This window comes from Alternaria infectoria (genome assembly GCF_024043175.1).
Source record: "Alternaria infectoria strain BMP 0036 chromosome Unknown scaffold_9, whole genome shotgun sequence".
Lineage (NCBI taxonomy): Eukaryota > Fungi > Ascomycota > Dothideomycetes > Pleosporales > Pleosporaceae > Alternaria > Alternaria infectoria.
This window is the reverse complement of record NW_026250698.1, coordinates 1488815-1504394: the sequence shown is the minus strand read 5'-3', so window position 1 is coordinate 1504394 and position 15580 is coordinate 1488815. Positions and strand designations below refer to the sequence as shown.

The following is a 15580-nucleotide window of genomic DNA, read 5'->3' as shown; positions in this document are numbered from 1 at the left end:
GGGTGAGGAATATGGCATGTACGAGTTGAATGGGCATGGTGGTGCGCAGCGACGGCTATGTGGAAAGTTTCGGGGAGAGCTGAGGGAAAGAGGGCAACCGGCGCGGTTGATAAAAGAGACATGTCGGATTGCCAGTCCTCGATACGCCCCAGACACGCGCATTTACCGGCCCTCGTACTACACAGATATCAGTCAAGCGAGGGAAAACGACGTAGGAAGAATCAGGCCACGATCGATATCGAGATTACGACCAGACCTACCCATCAAGATGAGCCCCGATGCCAAAGAGCCACGAACACTGCTATGCCAGATCACCAGAAGAACAAAAGGCAGAACTGAGGAAGAGAACAAAGATTATTCAATCTACACAGTTCAGAAAGGTATCTCTAGCAAGACCAAGACACGATGTTCAAAACACTGAACATCATCCGTTCTTCTCTCATCGCCATACCGCTATACCGCAATCTAACCAAGACCATGTATCCTTGATCCAAGTACCGCGCAACGATTCGGCCGATCGAGGGCGAAGAGGTTTACTGCCAACCCGGCTGAGGAGTGTGATGACTCGGCGGGCCTCCGTACCCAGCCTGATGGCCACCAGGTGGAGGAGGATACTGCTGGCCGCCTCCGTATTGGTTGGCGTGCGTGGGAGCACCGCCGTACTGGTTGTGCTGGTGGTTATCGTAGTTTGCGGCGCCGCCGTAGGGACCGGTTGGTGCGCCGTATGCCGGACCGCCGTAGCCAGCTAGATGAATGTTAGTTCTTACGTCTTTCCCTTTCGCGGATGCATTGTTTATACCTTGTTGTCCGTAGCCGCCTGGTGGACCGCCTGCCGGTGGTCCTTGACCGTAGCCTGGTGCTGGGCCACCGTATCCTGACTGTCCACCGAATCCAGCTTGCGAGCCGTAGCTTTGGTGCTGGCCGTGTTGGCCGTGCTGTTGCTGCTGGGGCGGAGAGTGTTGTCCGCCGTAGCCTCCGTGGGCTTGACCCTGACCGTATTGTTGTCCAGGACCGGGAGAGGAGTAACCGTGGCTTGGAGCGCCGCCGCCGTATTGACCGCCTTGAGCGCTGGGGTTGTAGGACGTTGGCGGCGCGGTGCCGGTGTAGGTGCCGCCTGACGAGGCACCGGAGTAGCCGTAGTCGCCGTTGTTGGGCTTGTTGTGCTAGATGTTGTCAGCGCCTTTCTTTGAGTCGAGGCTCATGTCCATACCGATGATCCTCCACCAAGCACGCTTCCAAGCATGCCTCCAAGACCACCACCACCGCTCGATGCGTGGCCAGCGCTGCCACTATGCTGACCTCCAGAACTTCCATGCTGCTTCCCACCACCTAGCAGGCCACTAGCAAGCTGTCCAACAAGCTGTCCCGCACCACCACCACCAGAGTGACCCCCAGAAGAACCACCATGTTGTTTCCCACCTCCGAGGAACGATCCAGCGAGTTGACCGACGAGGTTTCCCGAGCCACCGCCGCCATGTCCACTATTACTTTGCTTGTTGCCCATGAGCGCGTTCATCGCAAAGCCCTATTCCCATTGTCAGCCAGCGCCCGATTGATGCCCAAGTAGCATGTCGCGTACACCCAATCCACCTGCCCTGTCGCCAGTCGGGCCGTCGCCCATGCCTCTTTGTCCGTCGCCTGCATCGGGGCCTGAGGTGCCGGGGACGTTGTATGGGTTCGTCTGTTGCGCGGGTGTGCTGTGGGACGAGGAGCCGCCGACGGGCGCTTCGCTCGTGGGCAGTTCCCATTGCGAGACGCCGGTGCTGATCTGAACATCTATCGCCGTCGTGTTAGTATGTTTTGCTTCGTTCGCGGGTCGAGGCGTGGTTGGAGAGATAAATCGCGCGATGATGCGGTCAAGGCTACGTACAGTAATACTTTCGGGATCTGTGGTGTATGTCAGTTTTGTGTCGCGGGGCATGCGGTGCGAAGGCGGGGCAGCCAGCGTGTCTTCTGTTATGCCTGGGAGAGAGACGTACGAGTTATCCCACTGCGCTATCCAGCCAGCGGGCAGCTTGGGAAGCGTAGGGTCGGTAGGGCCCGAGTCTGGCGAGACAGGCGGGATGGGAGGTGTGGGTACCGCCATGTCGTTGGTGTGGAGAGCAGGGGATGGCGGGGTACAAAGGGGGGATGCGATAGGAAGGGAGGAAGGAAGAATATAAGAGAGAATCAGTATAGGAAGAGAGGCGGCCGGAAATATCAACACATCGCAGCCAGCGGTTATATGACAGGAGTGCGAGCAGCAATGGGCGGGTGGTCCTTGTTAGCGGTCATGGTGGGGATTGGCCAGGATGCTGGGACGCTCTGCGAGGCTGTGCACTTGCGCAGTCACTCGAGTGACGCATGTCTCGCGCGCGAATGTGTTTCTTCAGCTGCCTTGCATCGCTGCGATCACAAACAAGCTAATCACATTCACACGGCAAACCCGATGATCGCTTGGCATGGCTGGCTTCTACATGTGGCTGAGACAGCTGCCAAACGGTTCCCAGAGCCCGACCGTTGCGCCCGATGCAACCCAATACTAACACACGGATATCTCAATAACCAACCACATAAACGCCTCCCTAATGCATAGTTCCTGTCTTGATCCGAGCATGAACCCCAAAGCCCGACGCCTGTCATATCTGTACAAGACGTCATACCCGCACCTGAAACCCAAACACCCAAGATTACTCCTTAATGAAAGTGGATCACCACGCATACCCGCCTCCATCGTCATTTTCGTTATCGTTGCCGTTCCACTCCTCATCACCACTGGGCTCTGCGTCAAGGAAGTCGGCCTCGTTGAAGATTTCCTCGCGTGGACGGAAGTTGTCGATGCGGAAAATGACGGTGTGGCATCGACCTTGCACAAAAGGCTCTTCTTCATCTGAAGCCGCCTCCTCCTCCGAGGCAGCCTCTTCGTTGGACTCCTCATCGTAGCTTAGAGCTGCTTTTGAGCGAGAACGAAGACGCTTCGAACCCCAGCCTTCATCCTGCTTCTGCACGCGTGACGGTACCAGAGGAACGTCACTTTCGCTACCATCGGCGTCGTCTGCCATGACCGGGTCAGCCTTCTCTGCCATTTCTTCAGAGACGCCTTCAATGAAAGAGTCCACCTTGTCCCCGTCGTCGCCGCGAGCCTTCCATTCTCTAAAGGCTCTGAGAGACGCAAGACTGGGATCAGGTGTTTCCCACTTTCTGGCAAAGACCTTTCTGAACTTGGCAGTCCACTTCTGTCTGAACTCGGCTCTCTGCCGCCAGTCGGTGTCCACCATTGCGATGATAGTAATCTCCTGAAGCCGGGGCAATTCTTCAGCAGAGTTTATAAGCGAGCTGAAGAAGTTGTCCGCAGACTTCGAATTCCAGTTCCGCAAGTACTGGCAGTCAAGGGTACGGAGTGATGTTGGCCAGGTAGGCATTTCGTTCTCGCCAAGAAGCGTCTCGTAGAGAGGCTCGTTATCCGAGGACATGACAAGAGAGCTGTAGTAGGTAGCATCCATTCTGAGGACCTCGAGCTTAGGGCAAGAACGCTTCAAGTCGACTAGGAATGACATGTCTAGAGCCTGGTTATGATTGAGGGTTAGCTCCTCGAGGTGAGAGCCATGTGTGGCCAGAAAAGCCTGAAATGCATCAGAGAGTAGCTCGCCGCAGTTGATGATGCTGAGACTGGTGAGATCAGTGGGCAATAATGGAAGCAGACGCCCGCTGACAACACCACAAGTCTCAAAGGATAAGCTTCTGAGATTAGGGAGCACAGCCAGCGCAGATGCCAGCAGTTCTTCTACTGTAGGTCGACCGTCATCCTCTTCCGGGTCCTCGCGAACAACTTCGGGGTGGAACTTGACGAGGGACACATCGAGGAGACTCTGAAATGCGGTTCCTTCGTGGATGGTCTTCATCCATAGAGGTCCTTGACTACAGAAAGTACTGTTCCAACGCCAACCTCGCAAGCGGAGGCTAGTCTGGCGAAGTGCATCAAAGAGCTCGGCAGGATATACCCAGCGCCGAAGTCGCCTAAGCCGCGGGCGAAAGGGTGGCCGGTCCATAGGATCAAAGATGTCGATTTCCCGCAGTGTCGTCAGTGACCGGACCAGGGCCGCGAGGTCGGCAGCGCTGTTTGCGTGATCCGTCAAAGCAGTCATCTGTGTAGCATCCAGCTCCAATCTTTTGACCATGACCCGATAGTCATCATGGGCCCCTGGTGGAGGAGTAATCAGATGGTGAACGAGGTCTTTGCGCGTCTGTCTCATGGCGAATATGGGCGGGTTACGGTACAGAGCCGTCAGAGCCGGTTTTGTGAACGTTGAGCACATCCTGGCCATCTGCACAAGCCACGGTATCGATGCGGTAGGCTTCATGTTCTCGTCGTGGAGCGGGTGGGAGGCGTACACGAATATCTGGAGGAGTACGTGATATGGTAGGGAAGCCCAGGCCTGAACATGAAGGTTAGCATGGGTCTTTCCATTAGATGCACGACACATACCGGCTTGTGTCCATCAGAGGGGATAGTCGTCTTGCGCTCGACTTGAGCCTCCTTGTTTGGCTTCAGTGGTGCGCCTATGACAGCTTTCCTTCGCGATCTACTCCTCTTGGCGCCTCCTGTCTTCTCTGGCCGTGGTGATGGCGCTGCAACTGGGCGCGACCTTGTTCTCACTGTCATGACGCGCTCATCCTCCAGCTCGAAGTCGGCATCGGGGTCCTCTTCGTCTTCCTCGTCTGAGCTGACATCTTTGTATGATACCCGTGGGGCTCCTCGAATCCGTGAGCTGCGTGAGCCGCGTTGCTGCCTGATAGGGGCAGGTTCTGGCGGAGAGTGATCGCTTTCGCTGGCGGCTTCATCGTCGGCTGGTGGGCGGCGAGTTGATCGTCGAGTAGAGACAGTGCGCTTCCTGGTCGTCTGCTCATAGCCGGAGCCTTCGGAGAGATCTTCGTCGCTGCTCGGCTCTTTATACGAGACCGCGCCGCGTTTGCGCTTCAGTGTGACCGCCATGTCGCACAAGGTAGGGTCCAGTGACTATGGGGGGCCAGCTCGCAGACTGATTGGCCGTGAGTCCTGCCTATAAGGGGCTCCTAAGCCCTCGAAAGCAGTCGCGGAGGTGCATGGAGCAGGCCAAAGTGTGAGTCAGAAGTGTGAGGACTGAGAGTGAGTGTTGCGATAGTGAAATGTCGATGCATGCGGCCTTCGGAGGTAAGAGGATCAATGAGATCATCCGGGATCCGCCAGCCGATGCGGCTTAGCCGCAACGCCCGTGCACGTGACACATGCCACAACACACCTTTGCCTGCACACACCCGTCAGGAGTGTGGGGTGTCCGTCGTGTTCGCATTGCTGCACGGTAAGGCTCGCAGATAGTTGCGATTCAGCATCTCGCCGGCTGAGCGCTGTCTGCTTGTGCGTAATCGCGTCGTCCCTGGTAGCCGTCGCGCGCCACAAACCTCTGCGAAACAACAAACACGAACCCCATCAACACAAGACATTCAACTCTTTGTCGACCAATTCCAAAGCAAAAAGAGCAATTGGCGTAATTGTTGCGCGTCTGGTTATATCGCGGAACAGACGCACGCAGGCCAGGGGCGTCAGACCGCTAGAAACAACAACAACCCTGCTTTCTCGCGATCTTCACTTCGGCGCCCAATCTCCATCCGCAACGCCGCTCTGAACAGCCGCGCAGGACCGCAGCAAACTCCATCCTCTCTCACCTGGCCACACCAAATGTGCGCTCTCACTACACATTCTCGGTTGCTGTAGGATGCAACTGAGCAACCAATCAATTCTGTAAGAACCATAGTTTCTCAACAGATGAGACATCCTCTAACATGCATGTGCACTGGCAGAGCATGCTAGAACGGCGAGACAGGTTTTTCGGCAACATCATCTTCTACGACTACCTGTACAAGACGAAGAGATTACCGTTCCTGGAGCGAAACCGGAAACAAGTGCAGCAGGGCCTCTCGCATAGCCAAAGCGAAGATCAGTACTCACAGACAGGACCCCGCTTTCGCTCCCAGTGGCAACCTCCATCCTGGGATCTACTAGACGATATGATCTCAGCAGAAAAATCTGGGGGATCCTTCGTTCTTGAGGTGCACAGTATCCGGCCGCTGAACGCCCCAGAAGCTTCTCAGAATGGTCGATCGAATGATCCAGCGCGGAAAGTGCGGAATATCTTACGATTAACGACCTCCATCAAAACGTCAATCGTTTCATCGTCGACCATGCCCACCTGCAAGAATCCTCCAGATCAGGAAGCAACACTGCGAGGATTCGATAGATCAGAAAAAGAAGCTTCAATCGAAGTGGAGCCCATTGCCATTGATCGCGAAAGTTGGTACACTGATCCCACCAAAATCGATGATAACGATATTCACATGATCATGCTGAGTATCAACTTCGAAACCCACGACAACGTCAAGGACCTATACGATTTCATGGGCGTCAAAAGCTCAGATGCATCAGCTCGTCTTTCAACGTCGTATGGGAACATCTTCGATGTGCCACAGGGAAGGATAACCTTACCACTGAAAGCGTCTGGGAAACAGCTCGGTATCGGGCTAGAAGTCAGTATGCATTGGATCCCACTCAAAAGAGACTCGGTCTTGACGAGCTACAACCGTCACCTGAAAAGCTCTATGCAGCCTCCCAGCTCATATCCTACACCACCTCTCGACATGGAACCGCGCTACAAACTCACATTTGTGTACGGGAATGATACTCTTGAACGATCAGAGCTCATGTGTCCGCATTGTTCGAAGAGAAAAACCACTGACATCGACGATCTTAAGATGCACCTGATAAGTTGGCACGACTATTTCGATTACCAGGTCTTCCTTGAGCAGGTCGACGAGCACGGGGTGGAGCACTGGCGATTCGAGAGCGAAGTGGCGAATTACAGAACAGATCAGCGTCAACGTGCAAGCGACAACGCTGACGAACCTTACGATGTGCGCGTACTTGCACCACCCAAACCCTTCGACAGACGAAGATTCTTGGCAGGCGATAACGAGTTTGAAAGAGCTGCGAGACTTGGGAAAGCTACCAGAAACGCGAGATCGAAACTTGCCCCAAGTGGTCAGCAAGTCGCGCCTGCACCCAGGATACGTAAACCTCCAGACCAAGTGCAGTCTAGGCCAGAAAGGGAGAAGAAGAAGTTCATTGTACCGCAGCCTCCGAAAGGTATCACTTTCTTCCGATCACTCAGCAGAAGACCTCTTCAGCCTGGCGAAGAGATCAGTGAGAGCGATGACGAGCTGGATGAAGAATGGCTGTATCGCTGGAAGCACGCAGAAATCGACAAAGCAAACTTATCAGAATCTGCCAGACGGTTCATAAAACTCTTCGATGACTTTATGCACGAAGAGAGCCTGCAATCAGACATACATGTTGGAGACGCCATCGTTCGGTTTGCACGAGAATGTGGTGTACGGATATGGCGGGAAAACGTTATGAGCGAATTCACGAAGAAGCTGGATGAGTTGGTAGAGGAAGATATCATCTCGAAGGAGGTACATGAGAAGGCCTTGGAGGTAGTCAACGACCAGGAAACAAACATTCATGAAGCCAATGAGTTATCTCAGCGTTTAGAACAACTCGACGTTGAAAACCAGGAAACGTCTGTTGGCTCGGCTGGACTGAGAGTGCATACAAGATCTGCGCCGAAAAGAGACAGGAAAGGGAAGGGGAAAGCAAAATCATCAGCTTTTGACGACTCCTTTGATGACGATCTTGCCGACGTTTTAGGCGATATTGACAGGTCGTACCACCGAGCACTCAATGGCTACATAACTCCTACCACCCCAGACCCTGATGGCGATGTGGACATGAGCGAAGCACCGCCACACGTACCCGAACAACCATTGGATACACCTCAAGATGAGGATGACGACCCACCATACGGCTTATGTTACTGTGGCCAAGATGCATCGGCGACACCAGGATCGGGTATCATCACCTGTAATGATACCGTAAGTATTGCAAATCCCAGACTCTGCGTCTAGAATTCTGTCAACTAACATCTCAACAGGACTGCGTACGACAAATCTTCCACTGGGCATGCGTCCAACAGGTCACCCACTTAACGAATCCAACCCACAAACCACGCGACTGGACTTGCTCCGACTGCCAATTCGATCGCGATATGGCGAGTTAGCTCCTCACCGTCGAAGAATCCGTGGCGCCGTAGCAAGGCATCCATCTCCTTGACTCTTATCTCGAGCATATATGGCGTTCTGGGTTAGGTGGTGAGCCATGAGCTTAGCATTGATATACGTTCTTTGCTTCGGCAGAGTATTATCCGTTTTTCCTTATCCTTTTTTGATACCACAGCATTTTTGGGTGGACTTTTACTTTGGCGTTTGATGTTGTGAGGTCGCTGCTTTGGCGACATGTAATGCGTATTGAAAGCAAGGCGTCTGTGCTGTTTACTGAAGCGGATATATCCTAGCAATACCATCATTCAAAAGTTCTACTGCTTGTGATACGCATCGGAGTTGTGCGCCGTCTGTACCTGCATACTGTACTCATTTCGTCTCTGCGAACGAAATATCGAATCTATGCACGTCATCATCCACACGTAGTAATCTCATCATCGAAATGTCAAAGAAGCGCACGCGACAACCGATGCCACACCAGCCCCTCACACATGCATGTATACAACCGCAACTATATTAACCCCAACTCTCCCCATCCCTTGCTCGCCTAATATCTCCCGTCCGGGGCATATACCACATCACCAACTTGTCGATATTACCCTCTACAAGAATGCCCACCGTCTAGTCCAGATCCACCATGACCACACCTTCGCCCAACTCCATCCATATCCACTGTCGTCGATATACGCAGCACACCCACTTACCTTCTCCATCCTACCCAACTCACCCAATCGAGCAGAAGTATAGATTGTTCCAATGCAGGAACGCGCAGGACCGACATCATCGCTCACGCACGCACGCGAGACGCAGGTACAAAGTGTCTTCCATATACCCAATCTGCAATCGGCGCGCGCAGCTCGCATTTCGGATGCTGCAACCGAAGGTGAAGAATGAACCGAAAGTGACAGGGCTAAGCGGAAGAGAGCGCGAAGACGGCGATCTGAATGGAAATCGAGAGAGGTGTGTGGTATAGCCCACTCCTGGCTATATGACGATCTGGGTAATATACGGGCGCGTCTATGGATATGGATCGCCTAGGTAGGTATGGATTAGGGATGGGGGAATGTGTTTCAGATGTAAGCGAGGGATTGACGACGGATGCGGGCGCTTCGGCCGTTGAAGATGTCGATGGAAGGGGAAGGCAGTGGGTGTCTTTGATGGAAAGTGAGGTGTAAAGGATAATAGCGCGCTTAGTATTTGTTTCGACGATGATGTGTTTCTACAAACATACTAAACTCTACATGTCGCAATAAACGCGCCTTCCCCATCCCGCGCGCTTCGAACAACTTCTTCCCATCTACCTACCAACAACGCACACCCCCCGCACCTTCGCAAACGAAGACGAAGACGTCAAGAACGCTTGGCCCAAGCGTAAACCGCCCTATCCCTACCTTGCCTTCCCCCGTCCCTTCATTCCTTCCTTCGCCTGTTCCTTCCTCTCTCCTACAGTACCTTCCCCTTCCAGCCAGCTTCCAAGGCACGACCTTGCATACGTATACAAGCCACCCGCCCGCACTCTCGCTCTCGCTCCGGAAAAAGCTCGCCCCAGAGAATAACGTGTATTGGCAATATCGCTGTCAGATGCGATTCGAAACACTGGCGTCATTGAGTGCGGCAGGGCAGCGAGAAACCAAGTAGAACACCTGGTTGCTGGGACGGTTGTCACAAAACGTTTGTTTATATTTACATCGTTGGGATCTAGCACGGTAGGGTTAGTTAGACAGTCAGCCTCGTTCTATGCCGTTAGTGTTTATCGACACGGCAGACAAACCGCGCCGTCGAAAATTGTGGTTGAAACTCTCCAGAGGCCAGGAAACTGGTAAACTGTATTTTTTTTTTGACGTGTCGCATTCGCGTTGTGTAGCCCGTTGGACTAAGGGGATGATTATTTCCTTAGACCGAGGCTGGTAGTAGTAGTGGGAAAGATGAGAAACGGCACTGGTACATGTATGCTTGCTAGGCGCGATGTGGGGTAAGCTTCGGTGCGTAAGATCTGATACGTTGCGGCCGAGATACTGGAGTTAAGGTTCCGTCATCCTCCATCGCATCCCCTGGTCCGCGCTTGTACAGGGAGTGTAGTGGTTGTTGTGTCAACGAACAACCATTGCAAATCGCAAGAGTGACATTCCAGAAATTTGATGGGCGTTTTTAGCCGCAATGTTTACCACAGGCTAAGTTGGTTGGACAGGCAATGGCTGTCTGCGTCTGCTGCTGCTGTTCTGCAGTTTCGGTGTTGGGACTTGGTCGATGCGTGCATGCGTTGGCGTCATGTCGACTCCCCTTTCGTGCTGCAGCAGTAGTCTGCAGAGACAAGTGCGTAGCCGCAAACGCAACGCTGCAACTCGAGTCATTTCCTCACAAGTCTCTCAACCAATACTCGTAGCTGTTTTTCTGCCGAAACACTTCCGGTGAAGATGGAGTAGAACGTTTGAGACTGTGGATGGCGATTGATTGTTAGGTGTGGAGGTTGTTTGGGAGGGCGCTTACATGCAGATTGCCGAATAGTTTTGCGCGCGGAGTAGCAATGGTACCCCTGCGTCGCGACCTTGTGTATGAGGTACGAGAACGGGCGATAGTAGTACCGGAACTCGTAGGGTATTCATAGGTGAAACAAGACCCGTTGCTCGTGTCGCGCGCCGCGGCTGGCGTCGCCTTACGCTGCCCAGTTCGGGATCCCAACCACTTCCTATGATGCCTTCCTGGTCAGCCTGCAGGAACTCGAATGTCGTGAAATGCTAGTACTCGCTAGATGAATGGACACCAGGATACGTACATTGACACGCAGGAGCGGTGTGCGACATGGTACGAGGGATGCTCGCTCAAAGCGATGGGAAGAATGCGGACTGATTGGCCGTGGCCAACTCTACTATTGATGCTGTTGCTAATAGGTGCTTTTTGTACAGAGGCCGTAATGCGGAACTGATCGGAAATCCATCTATCGTACACGTTGCGGAAAAAACAAGATGGCTGGCATAGGCGCCTTACTGCCGAAAGAGATACGAAAATACGAAACTCTTTAGTCGTGAAGATAGCGATACTAAGACATTAGGTAAAGGTTCGTCATATCTCAACTTTCGTAGTGTCGACATGCAGTCAATGAAGAAAGGAATGAATAAAGTGTGGCAAAGAAATCGAACTTGACAAGAAATGATGGTGTGTCTGGGACAAATGCCCCAGAGCTGCAATAACAACATGATCATGATCGATGATGCGCGCGCTTGACGAGTGATCATCAATGGTGGTAGCAAGCGTAAACGGCAGAGCGTACCTCCATGTGTCATGGCCATAGGTCATCGTGAGTGCGTAAGTAAAGTCGTTGACGGAACGCTTTCAAAACAGGATTACCGCCGTATGTTGCTTTTGGACGAAAGAAACGCTGTCATATGCCGACCGTGTCTTTAAACGAGTGAGGTGTCGTGGTTCGTGGTTGAGTCTCTTCGACCCCTTCCATGCGCACATCTCTGTCCCTGGATTCTGATGAAGTTGGCAAGGGCGCAGAGATGGGCGTGTATGTTGAATATGCTTGGCTGCGATTCGGGTCGCCAGACCCATATGCGAGGGGGGATTCCATTTCGCTGGTTGCGCGATGCTTCTCTAATTCCAATGGTGTTGGCCTTGTTCTTCTTCTCTTTCCTGATGAAGACTCTGACCCGTGTTCTACCCCGATTTGTTGCTGTGGTGTCATCGCGGGAGCCAATTGGGAAGGCGCAGATGGCGGAGGTGTTCGATCGTGCGGCCGAGGATCCGGTCCGAGTGGTGACGGTTCAGGTGGTGCCGTGATAGATTGTCTCCCCCTCCTAGGTGGTGGGTACACCTCACCCCTCGCAGCAGCCTCTTGTGCTCTTTGTTGCGCCTCCGCTTTCGTAGGTCTTCCGCGTTTCTTTTTGTTCGCTGGTTCGCCAGATGGATTTATAGTAGATGTGTAGGCAGGGCCGGCAGGCATAAATTCTCCAGGGTAGGAATGAGGGGGTCGAGGTTGTAGTAGGCGGCCAATGGGCGTGGAGGCTTCTTGCTGATGGGGGCGTTTTCTCGAGAGATCGGGCGCAGGATATACCATTGGGGCGGGTAGCTGAGGGCGTCGGTAATCTTGTCCAGGCGGGACGAAATTGGTTGCGAGACTGTCAAATGCCATCTGGCTAGAGCGAACCGACCGGCCTGCGTCGCGTTAGTATATTCTTCTTGGGTGGAAAGTACGTGTAATGTTATAAGAATAAACGTATTTACGAAAGCGCAAAAGACCAAACATACCAGGAGGTAAAGCCATGTCGTTCCATCGTGGCTGGATGTTGGCGTCGCGTATAAATTGAAAGAGAACGTGAGATGGTATGGGGGCCGCTTTTAGTACTTCAGCAAGTAAATATACCTGATGTGGTTGTATTAGTGACTTGTTCATCGCGAATAGATGTGTTACAATGGGTGGGAGAGGTACGTACCTTTTCATGCTCTGCCCATGGTGGCTCGCGCGAGCTCGAGGGCTCCATGTCGTGATCCTCGATACGCTCAAAATACGCGAGGGCAGAGACCAAGAAGTAGCTACGGCAAAAGCTTGCTGTATGCAACCAGACTAATCGAGCATCGATCACAAGGCCGTAAAGTAAGTGGACCGGCGCGAAGAGCGACGCGCCCTCGCGCGCGGTTGTATAGCTGCGTCTACCAACAGAACAAACGAGAGTGCTGAAACGAAAGAGTAACGAGCGGTAGAAGAAGAGCACTAAAATCAAAGAAACCTGCGGCGGGCTCTGGTTGTCGATTTCATGCCAGCAGGCAAGAAGTGTGTGTCAAAAGGGACCACATGAGGCTGGGTCAAAATAATTAGGAGAGACAGCTTCCCGTGAGAGATTACTGGGGAGAGCCACCCGGTATGTTATACATTAGCGGCTTCTCTTCAAAGACGAATGGGACGCGACTAGTCCCCACACCCAGGACGCAGCTTCCAAGACTTCACGCACGGTATCTGTCTAAATCAGTACTTGTCGCAAATCGATAACGAGGACTACGTATGTAACCTAGATCTGGCGGCGCTTTACCCCATCTCGAAAGCCTTTGTGGATGTTCGAAAACGATTGCGCAAACCGATGAGCCAATCGCCTAGAGGGCAGGGCCAAGCCGTGTCTCACCAGCCCTGGATGGTTTAGCCTGAGACCAACGGCCCTTCCCTTGCAAACCAGTCCCCTGCCTTCCTTTTTCTCCATGTACGCTGCCGCCTTTTGTCTCGGGGGTTTGACAGTACCGTGTTGCTCCAGATGACCGCAAGCGTGCCCGCAAGGAGGCTGAACTGTCGCGACGCGCAGCAGCGCTGGTGTCCTGCACGCAATCTGGCAAGAACGGTTCAGCGCGGATCGTCATGAGCGCGTCGCGCCAGATGGGGCAGCGGAAGACGGCCTCGTCATCCCTGTCAACGGTGCGATGTGTAGTCTGTTCCAGGACGGCTGCGTGAAAGATGTGTATCCAGAGGCACAAACTTCGCAGCGGCGTAGCTTGACTCTTTCTTTCTTTCTTATAGCTGGCCGGCGGCCACAGGGCGCGCATGCATAGACACGTAGCACTCGCCTGGTGGTCTTCCTCACCGTATGCTACGCGGAGCCAGTCGAGACAGTCGACGATCGGGAGCGGGCCGCGACTCGGCATAGCCCCCAATGGCATTCACGAGCGTCCGCCAGATGCAAGTGTCTGCTCTCATGGCGCAGATGTGCCGCTAATTCGCAGCGAGTGACACTCTGGGCCGTGTAGAGGCGGAGGTTAGCCGGTGTGGCCAGGTCAGCTGTCGTGCCGGCGTCATGGGTGCTGCTGTGTAGGAGTTGTAGCCGTTCGGTGAAAGTTTGCGCTAGTATACTTGTGGAGCCGCGCTGCTTCGTTCGCTTAAGTAAGCCACCTGGATGCCATCGCCAGCGACATCGCGATGCGCCATTCGCGATCCTAGCTCACTCTGCTAGCAAGGTTAGTCTTTCGGAAAGATTGTCCGCGCAATTTAGACAACCCCAGCGCAAGCATGCATATCGATGCGGAAGTCGAGACTCTCCGACCCGCCAGCGACCTTGAGTCAGTAGCCAAGTAGAACTCCGACGTACCTTGACATCAGCATATACCTCTGCAGTCTGTACATGCAACAATCATACATCGCTGTTCAGCGCGGGTTCGCATCTTCCAAGGTTCAGTCATGTCGCGAACAAAGCCATTCTTTTTGAGAAATTGGGTTCGCGCTAGCTCTGATCCAACCCTGGACCTCTAAAAAAGGAACGAAACATGCTGATTCCACGACCAGCCACACGATATATTCCGATGACTGAACATCCGGCATGAACCATCAAAGCTTGCCGTGACTGACCTGAGTCGTGGTAGACATATGTTGCTTTCAGGAGCTCCCGAGGTCTGCTCAACACGTTGCATCACCCTGGATCTTTTCTCGGCCCGTGAACACCGTGAATCTCGGTGATTCGCGCATGTCACTCCGAAATCGAATGCATCCTGATACATCGGCCACTGCTCATTGCCCGTTAGCTGCGGCTGTGATACTACTTCAAATCAAGGGTGCTTACTTACGTCTATGTGTAGTCACATTTGCGTATATATTAGTTTCCTCATGTAGTAAAGATCCGTGCAACGCGTTGGGCTTTCCCAGTCCGTACATAGCAAGGACGCGTGACATGTATTCTTCGCGCCAAATGAGTTTGTGTAAGTGAGCACTCCCTTGGAACATCAAACGAAGTCACGATCCTTTGTTCTGTTTGCCTAACTGATTCCGACATTCTGACAACACCTTTACAAATCGCCAAGACTTCATCTTCCGCGAAGTAGCTCTATAGTCCGATGTCCCAGCGTCTCGGCGGACCCGGGCAAAGCAGTCAATGGTCATGATCTCATCATCGTATTTTTTCCAGTGGCATCGACTTGATAGAAACATGTGCGCGCGCCGATGGAAACATGGTCGGAGGGGCCCTGCATCACGGACTCTGGGAGGCCGAGGCTGGACCAATTAGCTAACGCTAGTTTTCGTCCGCATCTCCAAAGTATCAACCAGAATTCAGCGCATCGCGTCGCGCGAAGCACCACTCGAACACATCGTCCACTGACAGAATTCGCGTGCTCAGGGTTCCTACGCGACAACCGCGGACTAGAAAGAATTGCCTACCGTGCCGTCGTCGAGGCAAGAGCCCGGACCCACGAAACGCCTGGCTGCGCCGACGGCTCCATCCCGCGTACCTTCATGGCGACAGCGACAGCGTCAGGGAAATACATACCTCCATAAAGCCCCTATTGCTCGGCGCATCGAGCGCAGTCTGGGCGCATAGCAGATCCGGGTCGTGTGCCGCCGTGTGTCTAGGGGAGGCGAAATCTTTGGTCCCGTCAGTGTCCAAGACGACCGACGCTCTTCTCCAGCAGTCGCCCTGCATCCAAGCGTGCTAGGAGCTGCATCTGGAGTGCTCGGTGTATGTTTGTCGCCTGGACTATG

At 53.5% G+C, this 15580-nt stretch overlaps 4 protein-coding genes across 4 annotated transcripts; 1 reads left to right on the top strand and 3 right to left on the bottom strand.

Annotated features, from left to right (window-relative positions):
- Positions 1–533: 533 nt before the first annotated feature.
- Positions 534–2086, bottom strand: J4E92_006441 (uncharacterized protein; the record flags this gene model as incomplete). Its single annotated transcript, XM_051497809.1, has 4 exons — positions 534–1163; positions 1211–1525; positions 1580–1776; positions 1879–2086. 4 exons carry the CDS (start codon positions 2084–2086, stop codon positions 534–536), a joined length of 1350 nt encoding a protein of 449 aa, XP_051352456.1.
- A 604-nt stretch (positions 2087–2690) lies between these two features.
- Positions 2691–4972, bottom strand: J4E92_006440 (uncharacterized protein; the record flags this gene model as incomplete). Its single annotated transcript, XM_051497808.1, has 2 exons — positions 2691–4415; positions 4466–4972. The coding sequence occupies 2 exons, from the start codon at positions 4970–4972 to the stop codon at positions 2691–2693; spliced, it is 2232 nt and encodes a 743-aa protein (XP_051352455.1).
- Positions 4973–5799: 827 nt separating this feature from the next.
- On the top strand, positions 5800–7977 carry J4E92_006439 (uncharacterized protein; the record flags this gene model as incomplete). Its single annotated transcript, XM_051497807.1, is given in 2 exon segments — positions 5800–5805; positions 5818–7977. 2 exon segments carry the CDS (start codon positions 5800–5802, stop codon positions 7975–7977), a joined length of 2166 nt encoding a protein of 721 aa, XP_051352454.1.
- Positions 7978–12039: 4062 nt separating this feature from the next.
- J4E92_006438 (uncharacterized protein) lies at positions 12040–12571 on the bottom strand (the record flags this gene model as incomplete). Its single annotated transcript, XM_051497806.1, has 4 exons — positions 12040–12285; positions 12379–12409; positions 12476–12493; positions 12564–12571. 4 exons carry the CDS (start codon positions 12569–12571, stop codon positions 12040–12042), a joined length of 303 nt encoding a protein of 100 aa, XP_051352453.1.
- Between the last annotated feature and the right edge of the window lie 3009 nt (positions 12572–15580).